The sequence below is a fragment of the Vulpes vulpes genome, chromosome 5 (assembly GCF_048418805.1).
Source record: "Vulpes vulpes isolate BD-2025 chromosome 5, VulVul3, whole genome shotgun sequence".
In the NCBI taxonomy this organism is placed as follows: Eukaryota; Metazoa; Chordata; class Mammalia; order Carnivora; family Canidae; genus Vulpes; species Vulpes vulpes.
In genome coordinates, this window is record NC_132784.1 from 8,884,342 (window position 1) to 8,904,436 (window position 20,095).

The following is a 20,095-nucleotide window of genomic DNA, read 5'->3' on the forward strand; positions in this document are numbered from 1 at the left end:
TCCCTCTGGGGGGTGCTGCAGTGGAGAGGGCGAGTGTGTTGTGGTGGTGGTGGGGTTTGGGGAAGGAGCTGCAGAGGTTGGCTCAGGAAGGGCACTCACACCCAGGGGACTTTCTGCCAGTGTCTTCGCTTTCCTATGGGGTCACCAGAGAGTCTCTGAGGGATCTGTAACCAGGGTAGTGGCATGGTCACACTTATATTTTAGAAAGATTGTTGTCCCTGTGAGATGGAGAATGAGTCTGGAGGAAGTAGGGCTAGGTAGGACATGATCTGAAATATTAGAGTCAGATGTCTCTGACTAGGACTCAAGTGCTGGGGCAGTTCAGTGAGATAATATCCCAGAAGGAGATAAAAAATGTCTATTAGTCCATTTGGAACATGATGAATTGAGTTGTGAATATGTGTGACTCGGAGGACCCATGGAATATCTGAGCATACATATCCCAGAGGTCTTTGCAGATACCAGTCTGGAGTTTAGGCTGGCCATTCAGGTAGGGGATAGAGATTTGAGAGGCGTTGACTAGTTGCTTGATGAAAACTAAAAAGTGAGTAAAATCAACCAAGTAAAAAGGGTACAGACAAAATCCAAAGAAGCATCAACGCTAAGGAGTTGGGAGAAAAGCTACAGGTTATTGTGTGGGAGACCAGGATAGTATAGTATGGTGAGAGAACTTAAGGGAGACTTTTAGGAATAGCCAAAGAGAGGGACCAGTCAGGTGTGGAGTGAAAGGGTTCCATTGGACATTCATTGTTATTTTCTATCTGCATTAGATATGATGAAGTGGAAATTGAATTGTTGAGCAGCTTCGAAACTCAGCATTTTAGCTGCTGCTTATCAAAGTGTTAGCAAAGAAGCTAGAGTGGATATAAAAATACATTAAGTGTGAAAGATTTGGGAACTAGTATGTCTCTTTGGCTTGGTAAGTGACCAGGCTATTAAGACAGACATCTGTAAGGATGAATGTCAGATCCACCAGGAAGATGGTTCCCAAAAGCAGGAACTTGATATAATTGCTTTGGAGCTTATTAAATTATATTTACCATAAGTGATTTTTTTTAAAGAGATATAGAGAGCTTGGGGGTGGGAGGTAGGGGGGTGAAGGGGCAGAGGCAGAGGGAGAGAGAGAAATCTTCATTCAGCATGCTCTACACTCAGCTTGGACCCTAAGACGGGGCTTGATCTCACAACCCTGAGATCATGACCTGAGCCAAAACCAAGAATCAGACACTTAACTGACTGAGCCTCCCAGGCTCTCCTCAGCCTAAGTCATTTTAAGTTCCATATCCTTTATCCAATAATCTAACATTTGGCAATCTATACTAAATAACAAACTCAGCAAAAAGAAAGAAAGTTATTATTTACAGTGTAGCTTATTTCAGCATTATCTATAATAACAAAAATCAGGAACATTTTTTAAAAAACGGGAATCGTTGAGTAAATCTTATTAGGATACAAATGGAAATATTTATATGGGACCTTTATACTGCGAGGAAAGCAAAATATATGAGAGTATGTGCTCTGTGATCCCCACTCTGCAAAATCTGCATGAAGATAAGGACTGGGATAATACACCCAGTTTAAGAACTTAAAAAACCCAGTTTTTTAAGTTTAAAAAGTAAGATTTTGTTTTGTTTTGTTTTGGTTAAAAGTGATTAGAATTAGGATAGTTTAGCTTTATTTTTTAAATGTCTCAAGTTTTTTAAAACCTTTCTCTTTTTATAATTTATTTCATTACAATAATATCTATTTTACTTTGAGAAGAGAGTTCCAAAGAGAAAAAATTTAAATCATCCATGAATCATCTTCCTATAGAGAGAAAAGCCTGAAGTCTTATTTTGTTCATGTCTACCCATATATTACATATCCTTTTTAGATCTTAATAACATAAAATCTTTTTTGTCATTACTTAATACCTAATGTATCACAGCAGTTCCACTAGATGTATGTCTAAAAGAACTGAAAGAAGGGACTTGAACAGATACCCGTAGAGGTTACCAGGGCCAGGAAGGGCGAGGAATTATTATTTAATGGGTATAAATTTTGGTTGGGGAAAATGAAAAGGTTTGCCCAACATATAATATTGCAAAACATCATGACTGTTTTTAATGTCACCGTCTTTGTACCTATGAATTAAATGATTAAAATGATTTACATATAATTTGCCACAATTTTAAACTAGCTTTTTTTTTTTTTTTTTGGCCACAATTTTTAAAAATGCATACAAACAAGATGAAAGAGATGTATCTTGTCAGCAGCACAAGTGAAAAACATGCCACCAGAATCACCAGTGTGGCCTGGCTGCCTGGATATGGCTCCACCATTGTTACATAGTCAGTGTTGGGGGTGAGGAGAAGTGAAGGCTTTGCTTTGTTCCCAGCAGTCAGCCCATGCTTGCTTGGCTATAGTACCTCCCTGCAAAGGGAACCAGACAGACAGGCGGCACTCCTCAGGAGTGGGGAGTCAGGAACATGATACAAGGACCAAAGGACACCAGGGGGTGAATTCATTGAGGACGAGTCTCAGAATATATGAGGAAAAAAAATTTCCGAAAATACCAACAAAGCCTAAACAAGAGTCATGGGTGTCCGGGGGAGGATGTGCCTCTCAGATACTGAGCTCCCCACTGCTAGAGATTAGTAAGCATTATTTGGCTCACCACTTTTGGGGGAATATGTAAAAGGAGCTCACAAATGGTTGAGCTGCTTTTAGATCTTGTGGTGAGAATCCGGAGAGCATCTGGCATTGGTGATGTATCAGGGCATCACTGAGAAAACCCTGCTGCTCGTGAAGAAAGTGATGGGCAGCAGTGCTGGCACACGAGATTCCAGGAGAAATGTGTGCATAAAAGTCATCACCAAGTACACAGTCAGACTGTATGTGTAATTTAATGAATGAAGAAATGAAAACATAAGCATATTCGGTTCCTGTTAAGGTAGTTTATGCATTAGGTGTTTGCAGATTGAAGCCCTTGTAACTGTCCCTTTGTTGGTGGCCAGATTTCAAGTGAGAGATCTGGTTCTCCTGATGCTTCTGAAAATGTAAAGGAAGAGTTTGGTAAAAGTCCTAAAGAGGAACTGACCACGTGCTGTGCTCCAGGTGTCCCGCGATGGTGGAGTTGCCTCGCCTGCCACTGAGGGTCGGGGAGGCAGCGATGTGGTAGAAGGAGGCAGAACGGCTCTGGATAACAAGACATCCCTCCTCAATACCCAGCCTCCACGTGCCTTCCCTGGGCCGCGAGTGCGAGACTATAATCCCTATCCCTACTCCGACACCATCAACACCTATGACAAGACAGCCCTGAAGGAGGCCGTGTTTGATGATGACATGGAGCAGCTTCGAGATGGTTCGTCTTTTTTTTTTTTTTTTTTACTTAATTCCCTTCCATCTGAAAGTACTTTCTATGAGGATTTCTCCTCTTGTCAGAGCAGCTTGGGGTGGACAGGGCAAACCTAAATGATTTGTTTGTTTTGGTTAGCTGCTTGTTCAGCAACTATTTTATTGAGCTCCTAACATGTGCTGAGCCATGGAAGGAACAGTGTCTGCCCTCTGGAAGCTTACAGACCACTCACAGAGGCAGTCATGAAACAGGAGTCACACAGCTGACCTAAACTTGGAGTTGTGACACTGTGTGGTGAAGGCAGGTCAGCTGTACCCAGGAGGGAAGGCTTCCCCAGGGAGCCAGGGTCTGAGTGGAGGTCAGAAGCATGAGGGGAGTAGTAGTTAGATACTCCTTTCTGGCAACAAAGGCACAAGACAGCCCAGCACAGGCTCAGCATTCAGGCTCCGTGTTCATAGAGGCCCCGCTATGCACTCTCCCTATGGGAATTATGGGAATGTGATCCTATAGCACCACTGAGAGCCTCCTTTCTCACACCAGCATTTTCACCAGATCTTCCTGGAGCTGCTTTAGGCTGACTTCTGTCCTGAGGTTCAAAGACAGGGGATCTAGCGTATACTGAGCTCCTGTATTTCCATCTGCTTGCTGCCCAACTCAGTGTTTTACATATAGATCTAATGGGATAGAGGGAATTCTTCCCATTTCACAGGTTAAGAAACTAAGGGTTCAGAAAGCTTAAATGACTTACCCAAATATAACATACTTGATATGGAACAGAACTAGTCTGCTGTCTTATTTTGTTTTCTGATGCTTGTGTTAAGACCAGTGTCCATTGTTGAGTAACAAGTGAGTAAAGTGCATTGGTAAGATGGTATTTTTATCAGGAACTTAATTCTTTCCTTTTCACCTGATTGTCACGTTCATTTAATAGCCATTTTTAAAAAAGTTATATATATGCACTTTGTTCCGAAGCCTTTTGTTTTATTTTTCAATTCTGAATGGAGGATTAAATCAGAACCCTAAATTAGAACTCTCAAGAGTTAGCATTCACTGTGTGCCGTGAAGTGTTATAGCTTGCTGGGGACAAGGAGGCAAATGAGACACAGTCCCTGGCCTCAGAAGACACATGTCCTGACAGGACCCAGGGAAGGACTTTTAGATGATTCCTTCTGTTTTTCTGAAATAAGAGGGGGGCAAAAGATGGAAAGGGAGGGTAAAAATGTTGGTATTGGTACTTGACACCTGTTCTCACATCTCTTTCTATATTTGGTGAGGTGGTGTAAAGAGGGTGTAAAGAGTGAAGTGGTACCAAGCAGAGTGGAGAGCATGGCAGCAGAGATGGAGGAGAGGCTGCCTCGGGAGAGCAGGGAGCGATGGAGGGGAGTTGAGCATCACCAAGGCCAGGTGTTCCCTGGGGACATGTCTGGTGACGGGACTTGTTTCGCTGTCTCTTCAGTGCCCATTGATCATTCTGACTTGGTGGCTGACCTCCTGAAAGAGCTGTCCAACCACAACGAGCGGGTAGAGGAACGGAAAGGCGCCCTGCTGGAGCTGCTCAAGATCACCCGGGAAGACAGCCTGGGCGTCTGGGAGGAACATTTCAAGACCATTCTGCTCCTGCTGCTGGAGACGCTCGGGGATAAAGATGTGAGGCCCGGCCCCTTCCTCATGTTGACATTCCCCCTTCCCATGGGACAGGTTATTGAGTCCTGCTCTCCTTGTGTTTGGCTTCGACTTTATCTTCTGTATTGTGCCTACTGTTGACATCAAAACAGTTGTCAGAGGGAGGCCCCATTCCCGGCTTACTATATGCAAGTGTTTTCTGTAACCAGATAGGACCTGGTAGAAAACCTGTTCTTGCTTTAGGTTACTTTGTTGAACCCACATTTCTTGCAACTTTGTTAGCATGGAGTGGTTTTTCACAGTGAGCTTTTTTTTCTGTTTCATGTGTGACTAAGAAAGAGGGAAGTTCATTTTTTAAAAGACCCTATTGGATGCTGCCTCCATGAAATTCTGTGTAGATTCAGCCCTGCATATATGAGCAGTGCCAGTCATCGTCATTGGTCAAGCAACAAGCGTTAGATATCTTCTATTATTTTCAAAATAAAAAACTCTCTTTGCACCGTGACATTTAAACGTGGCCCATGAGGCATTTGTGCCGTGCCTGGTCTGTAATCCACACATGTCACTGTGCAAGATGACTCTGAAAGGAGGACTAACCTGGTCAGAGCCCTGCCTTCTCCCATCTGAGCACTCATCGCTTATACAGAGACAGCAACATATGTTGGGAATTGTCTATATTCAACTCTAGATGTAAAAGTCTCTCTCTGCCCCGGGCTTTGTGTCAGCTGGCAGAGGAGCAATGAAGCCAGCGTGGTGAAGAGTTCAGGGGCAGGACCAGGTGGATTTGGAGGAATCTCAACACAGTCCACGGTAAAGATCATCTTGGGGTCACGTTGATGGAAGACAGGTGCTGGAGGGTTGGGGAGTGTCATGATGACTGATTTCTTTCTGATGCTTCGGGTTAATGGTTTGGTGTAGGGGTGAGTACACAAGAAGTACAGTGACAAAAAAGCTGTATTAACTTCCCTTACAACAAAGTATTGGCTGCCGAAGCATATCTGCCTGGTCAGGCTTTGTTGGGTGATAAAGTGATGTCGTGTAGAGGGCAGGTAGATGGTGTGTTAGTGTGTGAACTGTACAGATGAGTGACGAAGAAGCAGGATGTACTTTTTGGCTCTGTTTGGTGTAAACCTCATTTTCTTTTATTGAGATTAGGAGTCTGTTTGCAGTGGCTTTCCTCCAAATGGTGAGTCTCGGGCCTCAGACAGCTCAAGGCGTGTACACATTCCCTTCCCTTGGTATCTCAGCACACAGAAGGTCAAGAGTAAGGACAGGTCTGCAGTGCTCTCTCTGTCCGCAGTCTTAAAGGTCTTAAAGGTCGTATGGATGAAATGGTTACATGCTTTTTGCCTGTTCTTTTTGTAACTTTTACAAAAGGGTAATTTGTATATCTAAGCCTCAGGAAATCTGGACATTCCCCAGGAGATTGATAATGAACTTAGATGCATCATCTTCATTTGGTCTCATTTGGTCCTCACTTGGCTCAATCCAGAAACCTTCATCAGGTCCCTCTCAGGTGCTGGGTCCTGGGAATGTCGGCATCAGCACAGCGCCTGCCTCATGGAGGTATCCACCTCAGCCTGTGCCTTGTAAACAATGTGATCTGTGTTGAGGTGCCAGCAAAGTGCCAGGGAAGCTCGGGGCTGGGTGCTTGGCCCTGCCGGATGCTACCGGCTAGTAAGTTCAGTGAAGCACTGGGTGTTGCTTGCTAATGTCTTCCTTTCCTCTTACACTCCAGCATTCCATCCGAGCACTAGCACTGAGAGTTTTACGGGAAATTCTGAGAAACCAGCCAGCAAGATTTAAAAACTACGCCGAGCTGACCATTATGAAGACTCTGGAAGCCCATAAAGACTCCCATAAGGAGGTGAGCCAGGCCTCTGGCCTAGGAATACTGAGCAGATGGGTCTGGGGGTGCAGTGAAGATGTGGGAAGAGAGGAGTGTGGATCACTGTGCAGCCTAAGACAGGGAGTCACTCCCTTTGAGCTTGGCCCAGACCATGCTACAGGGCAAAGAGCCCACTGCTAGCATGGTGGCTGACCCCAGGTGTGGTTGCAGGCATGGTGCCTCTTGGTAGGTTCCCAACTCCCTTTCTACGTGTACAGAAACTCACCTGTTCCACTGCCCTGTCCCTGAGAGATTTCCCAAATCAGTGGTTCCTCTTGCATGGTCAAAAGGAGGGCTGTAGATGTCTGCCATTTACTGGTGGCATTTGGCACCCACCAGACTGGTGTTGGGAGATCGCAGTGGGCTTGGGAGACACAAATGTGCAAGTGCCAGGAGCAGCTCTTCCTTGTTCTACAACTTCGACAGATTCTTTCAGCTTCTGTGCCTCAGTGGGCTTGTGTATAAGATAGAAGTTGGTACTGTCATAGTTTCTTGTGAGAATTAAATGAGACAGCCAGGGACGCCTGGGTAGCTCAGTTAGTTATGCATCTGACTCTGGGTTTCAGCTCAGTTCATGATCTCAGGGTCCTGGGATCCAGCACCATGTGGGGCTCCATGCTCAGTGTGGACTCTGCTTGAGATTCTCTCCCTCTCCCCCTCTCACTCATGGTCTCTCTCTTTCTCTCAAAGTAAATAAATAAATCACAAATAAGTCAAACAGCCAGGGAGGGTTCCTGGGCTGTGTGTAATGACAGGTGCTACACCACATTGGTCTTCCTCCCTTTCCTCCCCTCTCATTGTGCCTGTGAGATCCGGAAAAATGCTAGCAAACTGTCCTGGCACCTCAGATGCCTCTTGGAGAGCCAGAAGGACGTGTTTCTATGCCCCACATGTGTACGACTGGCCTTGAAGGGATATGCAACAAATCCTCATCCACTCACTTACTGAATTGTCTGGCCCCTATGGCCCACCAGTCCCTTGATGTCTAGAAACCTATGGAGAATAGTGGACGGAGCTTTCCTAAGTACAACACCCTTCGGAAAAGAAGGCACTGTGGAAGATAGGACTGTGTACTTAGAACTTTAGAAAACTTGAGTGGATTTGACCCCAAAGTGAGACATAACCACTTGTTCAGTTCATTCTCAGATCCCACATGACTCTCATGAACACACTCATGGATTAAGGGAATTACAGTGAGAACAGTTCTTACAGGTCTACAAAAAGAATCCGGACCCTAAAATCATGGTTTTTCTCTGTTTAGTGGTTACATGGCTGCCAAACAATGACAGATTTGATCCGGAAATTCGCCCCACAGTTGCATACATAATAAGAGTCGGGGTCTCATGCTCTGTCTAGGCATCTCCGCCTGATAGTCCTAGCATGACACAATTTCATATGTGATAAGTTTGTTTTCAGACTGATAGTGTATGCTCCCGAAATCTGGCTTAGTTGTGTGATAGTAAAAATCACTCATGTTTGAACAGATCACTTTCCCTTTACAATAACTCATTTTAAAAATGTAAGGACCAGTTGAGCTAATATAGCCAACACTATTACTTCTGAGCAAGGAAAGAGGGTCCCCCAAATGCCACGGTTTGTCAGGTGATGCACAGCAGTCATTGGCAGAACCAAGATGTGAAGCAGGTCATGTGTCTCTTTAAGGGGCCTGACCTGGCCTGACCTGTGCTGGCTTTTTTTAACCATAATAGCTTCTCCTTAATGAGAATATATGATCAAAAAATGAAGTAAGGGGTGCCTGGGTAGCTCAGTCAGTTATGCATCCGACTCTTGGTTTCAGTTCAGGTCATGATCTCAGGGTCATGAGATCGAGCCCCTCATTGGGCTCCATGTTGAGCATGGAGTCTGCTTGAGAGGCTCCTCCTCTCTCTGCCTCTCCCATTCTCATGCTCGCTCGCACTCTCTCTCTCTCTCTCTCTCTCAAATAAGTAAATAAATCTATCTTAAAAAGAAGTAACGAAAAAAAAAAAAAAAAGAAGTAACGTTGATTTTTTTTTTTTGCAAATATCTGATGTCAGTTATTTCCTCAGTAGAGGATAGAGGTAGAATGTGGCATCAAGGTAAAACCCTTGACTAAGTGTGTGGCACTTAGTACCTATCCCCTTGGAAGATGCTGCCTGTGCTTAAAGTCAGCATCCTGATCTGAAACTTTGACACTCTGGCCCTAAGAAATACAAGTGAGCAGAATTAAATCATCTGTTTGCTTTTAGCCGTTTTCTTGAGGGATCTCGTTTTAGGGGTTTTTTCCTTCCTGTAAAATGAGAAATTTCAGAGAGAAAGTTCTTATGTGTGAAGTCCTTTCAGTTGCCTAAGGGACGTGCCTATTGCTTAAAGTAAACGTAGCAGTGTTCACTTGTCGTGGAATTGGAGTAACCCGGGTCTCCACGCTGCTGTCACTGATTGCCTGATAAAGCAGGTAGGGAAAACACTGTGTTCCAAATAAAGGAGTGCCTGTGCTGGCAGGCCTCCCCTGCTTTGCGTACCTTCACGCTCACCTTGACTTGGTGCCCTTGGCGTTCTCCTTGTGAAGCCTCATTCTGTCCCTTGGCCAGAAACTCCCAGTGACCAGTACTGGTCCTACAGAGGCGGAGTCTGCCCTCCCAGCTAATTAGTATTTCCCAAGTATGTTCATTCTTTGGAGCACTCCTGGAACTTCCATCTCATAGGAAGCTAGTGGGTTTTCTATTCACAGACAGAACCCAGGTTTTCGCAGGACATGAAGGACATGAGACTCAGCAGGCTGACCCAAACCACTCTGAGACCTCAGCACCAGATGACCTCAGTGGTGCCCGCATTGGTGATGGCCATGCCACGAGGCACCTTACAATGGTTCCGGGACTGCAGCAGTGAGAAAAGTTCTTAAGGAAGATGAGCAGGGCAGGGCTAACGATAAGATGGCTTGTATTCCCATCCTTTGAGCAAAAGTCTGGTTTCTCAGGATCTTTTAAGAGGAACAGTCCATGCAAAACATTTCTGTTACATGTTGAAAATATACCGTGCTAGGCCTCACTCAGACCTCACCCATCTTCAGCTGTGCAGACCCAGTAAAGCACCATGGGGGATTTAGACACCACTTTAGAGTTTCTATTTAGGAAGTTGGTGTGAGTCAGCTTAGACATGTTTTCCTGTTCCTTACTTGAATAAGTACATCTCCTTCATTATCTCACTCCTTGTTTTTTATCTTTTTAGTAAATAAATTTTGCTACTGAGTTTCAGTGACTCATTAACAAAGTCACCGTGGTTTTTCAGTAGGGTTAGCTCATGGCAAACATCTTAAAGTGCTCAGTATTGGTAGGGACTTTCAGAAATCTGAAGCTCATTTTCTGTTTTGAAAGAAAACTTCAAAAAAAAAAAAAACTTCATTGATTTTAACTCTTCTCATCTTAGAATTTGCAGTCTATTCAGGCTGGTGCTGAATATCTCGTTCATCGATGAAGAGGGATTTGATAAGAGAATTGATGGTATGAATGGCTTCTGGGGTCAGCATGGGGTATGACTCCTGAGGCAGGAAACCTGGTGTTTAGACCAGCTTGTGTCCTCTCCAGCTGCGTTGTTGGGTCTCATCACCTGTATATGACCCTGTAAAACATGACTGTCATAAGACCCAAAGGCATGACGGTTTGGAAAGTGTCGGATGCCGCATGAGTATCGCCACATGAAACTGGTTTTAGACATCCTTATCTTCTTCTGAAGCACCTCTTTCTTGGTAAACAATTGGCACACTAATTATGAATCATTTTATACACATGTGATGTAAGAACAGCTATTGTTCCCAGGAATTATGTCTTACATAGAGTCCCAGATTTGAAAGTACTTGGTAAATGTTTATTTAAACTGGAAAGAAGCACCAACTCTACGTCTTGAAGATATTCTCTAATTGAAACTTTTTGATCTCTAGGCTTAGTTTTTCTTGAACTTGTCCACATTAGTGAATATTGGGTTATATTTATCAATTAAAGAAGAAAATATTAGCATCACAATATGTCCTGCACTGGGTCACCAAACATTTCCTGCCATGCACAAAGACTTGGGTGTGCCAGGCATCACAGCCCAGCCTCGGGTGTTTTGATTTCCTTGGGGAAGTTGGATTCTTAGATAACATATAAAACAATGTTTTGTCTTTTAGGGTTCTCTTATGTTTTAGGATTTCAAGGAATTAATTTTTAAAATAAAACATTTGAGGAACTAGAGTTCTTGCTTCCGCTTTACCCTGCTGGTGTGGTGGGTCTCATGTAGTCCTTTTGACAGATATGGCTAGAGAAGAGCAGTAGTGTGTCAGAGGGGAGACATTTTATTTTAGCGAGCTGATAATTCTCTTTCACATTCTACCAATTAAAGTCACTATCTGACCACGACTTAACCAGATCCTCTACACTCTGGAATGGTCCTTAGAAGCCTCTCTGGGGGCAGCAGCCATGTGTCAGTTGGCTCTGCAGAACAATGCACTATGTGGACCTGGAGAAATTACTTCACCTCTCCAGACCTTGGTTTTTCTTATCTGTTAGCGCAGGGAGTGGATTAGATGATTATCTGGGTCTCATCCAGCCTCAAAGTACTAAAAGTTGCTATTGAGTAACAAATCTTAACCCTTCTAGGTTCTATATATGCACCTTTTCCCTGACTCAGTCTCAGGATGTGGCTAGAAACCCTATTTCCTTTGCAAGTTTTTGCTTTTTAACAGAAAGGCAAAACCAGAAACCTATATAATCATGGAAAGGTTAATAGTTGCCAAGCCAACAGTCTGACACGAATAGCACAAACTCTGGTAAATGTTTTATTATTGGAGGCAGGAGGTGGGGGGCAGGGGGCAGGGCTCCAGTCTTCAAGGAGCTCATGGTTTAGTTGAAGTTAAAGCAAACATGGTTCAGAGTGAGAAGCCCTAGGAGTTTGAAGTGGGCTGGAAGAGTCCAGGAAAACTGCCTGAGGTAGTTAGAACCCGAGATTGGCTGCAAGGAGTAGTTAGGGAGAGGATTCTAACAGTGAGCTGGGCAGCACAGCCAGGAGGAAGGAGCATGGGCTTCAGAGACATGCCTGGGTTGACTCCCTGAGACCCAGACTGCCGTTGTGTTCTGAACGTCAAGCAGAGATACCGTGTTCTACTACCTCGAAGGGTTGTTGTGAGGTGCCAAGCAGAGGGTCTGGTTCTGAATGGCAGCGCCAGCTGCCGTTGCAGTGTTATTCAGGGTGAGGGAGCAGCTGCTCCCCTCTGGTGGACTGGCCCTCCTAGGAGCCCGACGTGACTCCTGCTCTTTAGCTCCTATTGCTTCAGGAAAGTCCGCCTACTCAGAAACAGGCAAGAGGGCCATTGTTCAACATCAGAGTGTTGAGTTGAGACTTTGAAGTCCTGGGTTCTCATCCTCCTTCTGCCTTTTACTCGGTACGTGACTGTGGGCAAGCCCCAGGTGCTTTTGGGTCTCTAGAACACACGTACACTGGGTCAACCAGGGTAGCAGGGATGCGTCCTGCCTTGCAGGGCTCATTGCTAAAAGCCGAAGGGACCATCCTTTCTCTCTTTTTCCACTGAAGAAAGTAGGCGGATGCTGACAGAATTGTTGGCATTATACACAAAGCAGATACAACTGCACTTTCCTAAATACGTCTAAGAAGGCTATTTAAATTTGAATGAGTGGGACTCCTGGGTGACTCGGTGGTTGAACGTCTACCTTTGGCTCAGGGGGTGATCCCAGAGACCCAAGATTGAGTCCCACGTTGGGCTCCCTGCATGGAGCCTGCTTCTCCCTCTTCCTGCGTCTCTGCCTCTATGTGTGTATCTCATGAATAAATAAATAAAATCTTTTTTAAAATAAAATAAATTTGGGTGAGCAAACATAACCCAATGGAAAGCACAGCTTTAGTCTTGGGGCTGCTGCATGGCCAAATCTATCCAGGTCTATGCTAGAGTAGCTGTCACTTGTCCCCTTCAGGCAGGAAAACACCATGAGATTTGAGAGATGGACATTGGAGATGCAGTGGAGGAGGCTTCTGTGTGCTGCCCAGCTTCCCATCTGAGATTTAGGTGGTCTCTTCCATCCCTCCTGAGAGACTGGCCAGTCCTATATCTGGTACCATCCTAGGTTCTGGACCCTTCTGACTCCTCAGCACTTTCTCCTCTTGGTTCTAATTCTGCCCCTTAGGGTAGGACAGGAGTCTCCCCCTTAACTGCCTTAATGCATTTGAGAGAGTGTGTGTTGCTCTGAGTCTGCTTTCCAGGCAGGGATGTGATGGTCCTCTTGCTAGACATCATTCAGACTTGGCCTCCTGAAATTTTTCGTGTGTGTTTTTTTTTTTTCAAGGGACAGCACGTGTCAAGTAGGGGTGGAAAATAAGACTATATATAACCCAAGATAAGAAAATTCTTGGTTTACATTCTTCCCCTAATGTTTCTGATGAGGGAACCTGAGGCTTGGAAGGTAGAAGAAATTTCTCCCCAGACTGTCTCACTAGCTGATGATAGAACCAGGTCCAAAACTCAGGGCTATGGATGTTGAACCTGGAGCTTTTTTTCTTTCCTCCCTCTGTTATGGTACTGAGCCTAGCTAAGTGAGGACTCACGGGCAGGTCCCAGCCCATGCTGGCACTCTACCGTAACCCTGGCATTTATAGCAGTGCCAATCCCTCACCTGTGGCCGACTCCCACCAGGATCCTGGTGGATCCCAAAACTCTGTGCGGATCCCGTTTGTATAAGGTCTTTCCAGCTTTTCCCCAGAAGGTGGCATCATGCTTTTTCTTAGCTTCCACAGGATTACAGCACGAAACTATGTATGCCCCACCCGGAAGACTTCTTTGATTGTCATTGTTTAGGAACATTTGCTTGTTGTTTTTTCTTTTCTTTTCTTTTTTTATGCATTAAAAAATTTCTTTTTTAATTGAACCAATTTTTATGGCATGTCTGTGACAGAGCCAAATCAAACTTTGCAAACTTAAAACACACAATCCAAATTTTTGACAGGTTCTGTGCTCTAGAAGAAACCTTATCTTTAAGCAAACATTCATTAATATTCTGAGTAATGATCTCATTTTTTTTTAAAGTTAGTTGAGGAGATTATGCTTTTTCTAGCTAGCTACTATTATTTCATTAACTTTGAAAAGAAAGAATCCTTATGTTCCTAACCAGACTGTAGCAAAATCAGACTTGGAACAGTTTTGATCACTTCAAGGTGGATTATAACCTGCTTGATGCTGCTTTGTCATAAATATGCCCCATCCCCCTTTTTAAAATCCTTACCACTTCTGGCCACCTTGTCTACTAAACAGTATTGTTCTCCTTTTTTTTTTTTCTTTCTGGTGCCCATGTTTACTTTTGCTGTCTGTTTGCTTACATTTATAATCTTTGCTTCTTATGTTACATAGAACACAGAGGCAAAACCTAAAGTTCACCGTGATTGAGGCAGCTTGCCAAAAATGAGGTCTGTCCTGGGAAACTTTCTGTAACCTCAGGAAGAGAGAAGGCCTCAAACCTGCCATCTTGAAGTACACCTTCTGGATTTTTATTTTCAGATATTTTTTTGTAAACCTTTTTATATTAGGTACATTCGATTAAATGCTTCATGTGGGTGACATGGGGAATTGGTGGAGTTTTATAAGAGGAAGTTCGCCTTGGGTTTGGATTTCAGCCCAGCAGATGTGAAAGTCTGGGCCTAGCATCTGACTCTAGGTAGCTCCCTTTCAGCTGAATGACAAGAGAGCACGGAGAGGCAGGAGGGGAGGAGAAGGACACCTTAACGATGAGATGGAGTTCTCACCCTGAGGGTCGGGGGGTGGGGGGGGGCATATTGGGTTGGTCCCTCCAGGACTGTTAAGTGCCACTGTGACCCTTGAATCCCAGGCTGTTTCCAAGCCTGTCTTTGCACCCACTGAGCTGCTGCCCAGCTCCCAGCAGGATCTTCAGCATGGATTCCTGTGCATCAGTGTTTTTTGCCTTGGCTCTCTGCAGTCACCCAGCGTTTCCTGACCCTGCTATTTTTTCCCCCACGTTTGAAAATTAAGATACAAGTTTCCTCACTCAGTACCACACTTCCTGAGCAGTATGTTAGGGTACTTACAAACAGTGGTTTCACACAGCAGAAGGGCATGGGTTTCAGAGCATGGTCTCCCTGTGAGAACAGCTTAGAAAAGAGATGGACACCCTCCCCCTCCCCCCCGCCGCTTCCACTGTCTGCTTAGCGGTGCGGAACTCAGCCACGTGCCTAGTACACCGTGGGCATAGAGCAACCAGAGGGATGTGCGTGTGCTGAGGAGGAAGAGAAGCACTTTATCTTAAGGTAATTCGTGGCATGGTGGAAGTCTTCTGAGAAATACACTGCCCCCTCTTCAAACAGTTGATTACTAGAAAAAGTGAACCTGAACCAGAGTCTCTTTTCCAAAGGACAGAGCTGTTGCCTTTCAGGCGTGACACCTGGAATGGAACCCTCTAGGCCTTCCACAGTTGATTTTGCCCAAGGCTCAAGTTGGTCATTTATAGATATCTTGCTTCCTCCTCATTTTCTGGGCTAGCTCTTAGGTTGGAACATGTAAATGCAAATCAGTGAGGCATGCCCCAGAGGTGACTTTGCCAGTCATGAGCATTTTTAAAAATACATACACTGTGGGGGAATTCGTTTGACATTCACTGAGCACCTCGTGTGTATTGGACATGACACTGGGCGCAGAGGGTGAAAGTATGACTTAGATAAGATCTCGCCTTCAGGGGACTTAGAGTATACTGGGAGAGACCACTCCAGCCGGGTGTGTGAGTGCAGTGATGAAGGTGTGCACTCGAGGCTTCCCAGAGCCATACTACAGCCAATGAGTCCTGAAGGGTGACCTGGGCCAGCCAGGTGAAGAGCACAAGTGAGCAACAGTGAGGAGGAGTGGAGAGGGCTAGTCCAGGGCTCTGAAAAGTGGCCTGCAGTGCATGTGCAGGGTGAGCCCTCAGCTTGACCAGGGCACAGGGAGGGCATAAACCCCACTAAATGGGCAGGCAGGAGCCAAGCCTTGCTGGCCTTGCATGCCGTCTTGACAGACTTGGGCCTTGTTTTGGGTTAGCTTTTTAGAGAGTCTTGGCAATGTCCCACCCACTTGATGTGGGCACTAGGCCAGGTCGGAGGGGTCCTCTGGTCAGATCTCAGCTCTCTTGGTGGCCCCAGAGCCCCTGGATCCTCCACTCTGCCCCTGGGGGCCCCTTAGCTGCAGGCAGTGGTAGGTTGTCTCTCTTACTCCAGTATTCGGTCAAAGTTGTCATTTTTTAAATCCCCATTTTAGAATTTTTTAAAAATTGAGGCTCAGACCGATTGAGCATCTTGCCAGAGGAATGAACTCAGGTTTGTCTGCCACACGGCGCTCAGAGACTGAGAATGTGCCCATGCAACTCTGGAGCTGCCCTTCTTGGGCTGAAAGGTTAAAGGTCATGTGTGCACACCAGGGCCACCTGTGTGGAAAAAGCTGTGCCTTGCCAGGAGATTGAGTTGGCAAGAATAAAATCACAGTGGGCTGTCTTTAAATCGTCTCATTGTCCTATATATGTAAAGTGGAGGGCGATGAACTCAGTGTGACTGAGTGCATGCCTGCTGACAGGGCAGTCTGCTTGCTTGTATTGAGGTACCTGGGGAGGCTGAGCTCACTGCCTGGCTAACCCAGACCACCTGCCTACTGCGAAGGAGGCAGACGCGTGGTGGGCTGGCTCTGCATGACCAAGGGCCCTTGAACCAGAAGGCATCCCTGCAGAACACCCAGGAAGCCTTCCCCAGACATTTGTTCTGCGTCACGTCCCTCACCAACTTCCTTTCATCTACTGGCCAACTGCAGGATGCTCTACAGGTAGAGAGCTGCTGCTCCCCACCCTCCGGTCCCTGTTTGCTTTTGTGGCCTGGTCCACAGCCCCCTGGGGCTTTGTAACCTCATGCTGCCCTTCTGCACAGACTGGCCCACCCTGCCCAGCACCTTGAGGCAGGGACCCCAGGGCCCACCGTCATCCTCATTCTTGTGGCCTGAGGTCTGAGCTTGGTCCCTGACACACAGAGCACAAGACAGAAGGCAGGGGGAATTGTCGTAAGAAAGAAAAATCACACGCACAAAAAAAGAAGAATCGCTGTTATGGGCTTATTGAGAATAAGATTCTTTTACCCAAGCCTGACCTTTCACATATATAATAAACACAGGTAAATCATGGATGTTCTTGACAGCTGTCTTCTCACATGTACACAGTATTCACCCTTGAATGTGCTGTTCATTGTCCCTGTTTTGACTCCTGAAAGGATTAATACATAATCCCAGTCTTTGCCCCCACAGTGTATGTGTTGTGTCCATGAGCGTGCTGGCCAGGTGATGGGAGTGTGAGCTTTTTGAACGAGACCCTAGACTTTGGTCAGTGCCTTAAGGAGATAGCAGCCCCTCCCAGGGAATGTTCAAAAGGGCTTTAACAAGAAAGAACACTTTGAGAATTCGAGAAGGTGGGGCTTCTTTGAATAGGAACATATCGACAGACACAATGCAATTCAGTCATCGATAAGTGTTGAACACCTGATAAATGTACTTTGTGTGTACATTTACTACTTACTACTGTGTACTTTGGGGTACAAAGGACATGCCCCAGCCTCTGTCTGCTAGGTCTTTGCAGCCTGTTTGGGAAGAAGGGGACACATAAAAATGTTGGCAAGAATGTAAGGCATCATACATTTGGTACCAGGAATAGAGAAAAAATTCTAGGAGTTGAGGAAAAAGATCTTTCTGCTGGTTAAGGAGGGCACATGGTTAGCCACAGTGATTTTTCTAGTTGAGCAGAAGAGAGCTTACAGAAACAGGAGATGAACAGAAATAGGAATAGTTATTATAAAGATCATAACGATATCCCGTATAGAGTCACCAGGCTCCGCTAACACCCAGGGAGTGTGACTCCACGCCAGAGCTCAGAATCACTTCTGGAAGACAAAGGCTGCCTGGTCTTAGAATGCAGCACCCCATCCTCCCTGCTCCCCTGTGAACTGTTAACTTTTCCTGATCTCAAAAAGACACCTGAAGTAGATTTTTACAAACACATTCTCCTTGCTATGAATGTTACTATGATGCTCATTGCCATTTTTCAATATAAAAAATACGAAGAAGAAAATAAAATTCCCTATAATCTTACCACCCTGAGATAGTGAGTGGAAATTTCATGCATTTCCTTCCAGGTTTTTCATAGTGGTAAATGCCGGGTATTGGGACATGAGCTCCACTGTTGATGCAGCATGATCAGTCTTAAATATACCTATTTTTATTTTTTTTTAATATTTTTTAATAAATTTATTTTTTATTGGTGTTCAATTTGCCAATGTACAGAATAACACCCAGTGCTCATCCCATCAAGTGCCCACCTCAGTGCCCGCCACCCAGTCACCCCCACCCCTCACCTTCCTCCGCTTCCACCACCCCTAGTTCATTTCCCAGAGTTCAGTCTTCCATGTTCTATCTCCCTTTCTGATATTTCCCACTTATTTTTTCTCCTTTCGCCTTTATTCCCTTTCACTATGTTTTATATTCCCCAAATGAATGAGACCATATAATGTTTGTCCTTCTCCAATTGACTTATTTCACTCAGCATAATACCCTTCAGTTCCATCCACGTGGAAGCAAATGGTGGGTATTTGTCATTTCTAATGGCTGAGGAATATTCCATTGTATACATAGACCACATCTTCTTTATCCATCATCTTTCGATGGACACCGAGGCTCCTTCCACAGTTTGGCTATTGTGGACATTGCTGCTAGAAACATCGGGGTGCAGGTGTCCCAGCGTTTCATTGCATCTGTATCTTTGGGGTAAATCCCCAGCAGTGCAATTGCTGGGTCGTAGGGCAGTTCTGTTTTTAACTCTTTGAGGAACCTCCACACAGCTTCCCAGAGTGGCTGCACCAGGTCACATTCCCACCAACAGTGCAGGAGAGTTCCCTTTTCTCTGCATCCTCTCCAACATTTGTGGTTTCCTGCCTTGTTAATTTTCCCCATTCTCACTGGTGTGAGGTGGGATCTCATTGTGGTTTTGATTTGTATTTCCCTGATGGCAAGTGATGCAGAGCATTTTCTCATGTGCGTGTTGGCCATGTCTGTGTCTTCCTCTCTGAGATTTCTCACCACCATAATAAATACAAGGAAAATATATGTCAATCCAAGTTATCTACTGCTCCATTGTGAGGATTCCATTTTATCTCTTTTTCTTGGCTTGTTAAATATAGCTATTTTTAAATGAGATGAATTCAACCCCCTTTTGTTGGAAGAGGATTGTGTCAGAAGCTGGATTTCACTTTACTGTTCTGAGAGCGGAGCAGATGCACAGAACGATGAGGCACACTCCAGGAAGCGAGTCCTGTTCAGAAGGCAGCATAGCCCCAGCTGAACACAAGGCTGATCTGTGTCTTTTACCAAAGCCATGAGTGTGGCGCCCTGAGATCTGCCCCTGCCCCTCCTAGAGAGAGATGCTAGGGCTCTGGGGGGCAGTGCCTCAGTCAGGGCCCTATAGTGACCTCATGCAGAGCGTGTGTCCTCTCCTCCATGGCTTGTAGGCACCAGCGTCTTAGCGCACTCTTGCCCAGGTCTAGAAGATGCCTCCCAGATGGTCAGTCTGCTGTTTCGTGTTGGTCAGTCTTGGCTTCAATCACAAGAACACTGGGGTGATTAAAGTATTGAGCTGAAAACCTTGATCTTGTTGCTGAATTAAGGACAGCTGACTTGTTTCAAATAGAACACAAAGCAGAGAAGAATCTGGGTGGAATGACCAGTCCAGGGCCAGCAGTAGAAGAAAAGTACTAGATTTTCATTACATTTCATAAGGAAATGCATATGTTTGCAGTTTGGTTTTTTGTTTACCATATATATATGTATCTCTGTGCCATTAACAGAAGTGACTTCCTCTTCTGAAAACCTAGTACATTTTGATACTATGTATTAAATGATATTTGTTAAGTATCCCTGTTTTACAGATGGGGAGTTGAGGTCTAGTACCGGGGAGTGGCGTGGCTGGGATCAGGTACCAGCTCTCTGAGCTCAGAGCCTGCAGTCTTTGTTCTTGCTGGGTTTTGCATTTAGCTTCTGTCTTTATTACAGGGAGTTCATGTGGCCCTTCTGGTGGCCTCCAGTACAAGTGCTCACTGTATGCTAGTGCATCGTGATCTCTTCAGAGGTCAGAGGCCGCTCCTTTGGCCAAGTCTCCATTTCACCCACTTCTTTCAAAGTGCAAGGCAATGTGGTACAGGCACAGATTCCTGGAAAAGCAAGT

General features: G+C 45.2%; 1 protein-coding gene across 8 annotated transcripts in view; it reads left to right on the forward strand.

Moving 5' to 3' along the window:
• Positions 1-20,095, forward strand: part of CLASP1 (cytoplasmic linker associated protein 1) — a 263,096-nt gene that overhangs the window by 228,766 nt on the left and 14,235 nt on the right. For all 8 annotated transcript variants that reach the window (XM_072757530.1, XM_072757533.1, XM_072757532.1 and 5 more), the window contains 3 exons: positions 3,097-3,343; positions 4,794-4,984; positions 6,699-6,827. In XM_072757530.1, the coding sequence (XP_072613631.1) occupies positions 3,097-3,343; positions 4,794-4,984; positions 6,699-6,827 (567 nt within the window). The remainder of the gene's footprint in view (positions 1-3,096; positions 3,344-4,793; positions 4,985-6,698; positions 6,828-20,095) is intronic.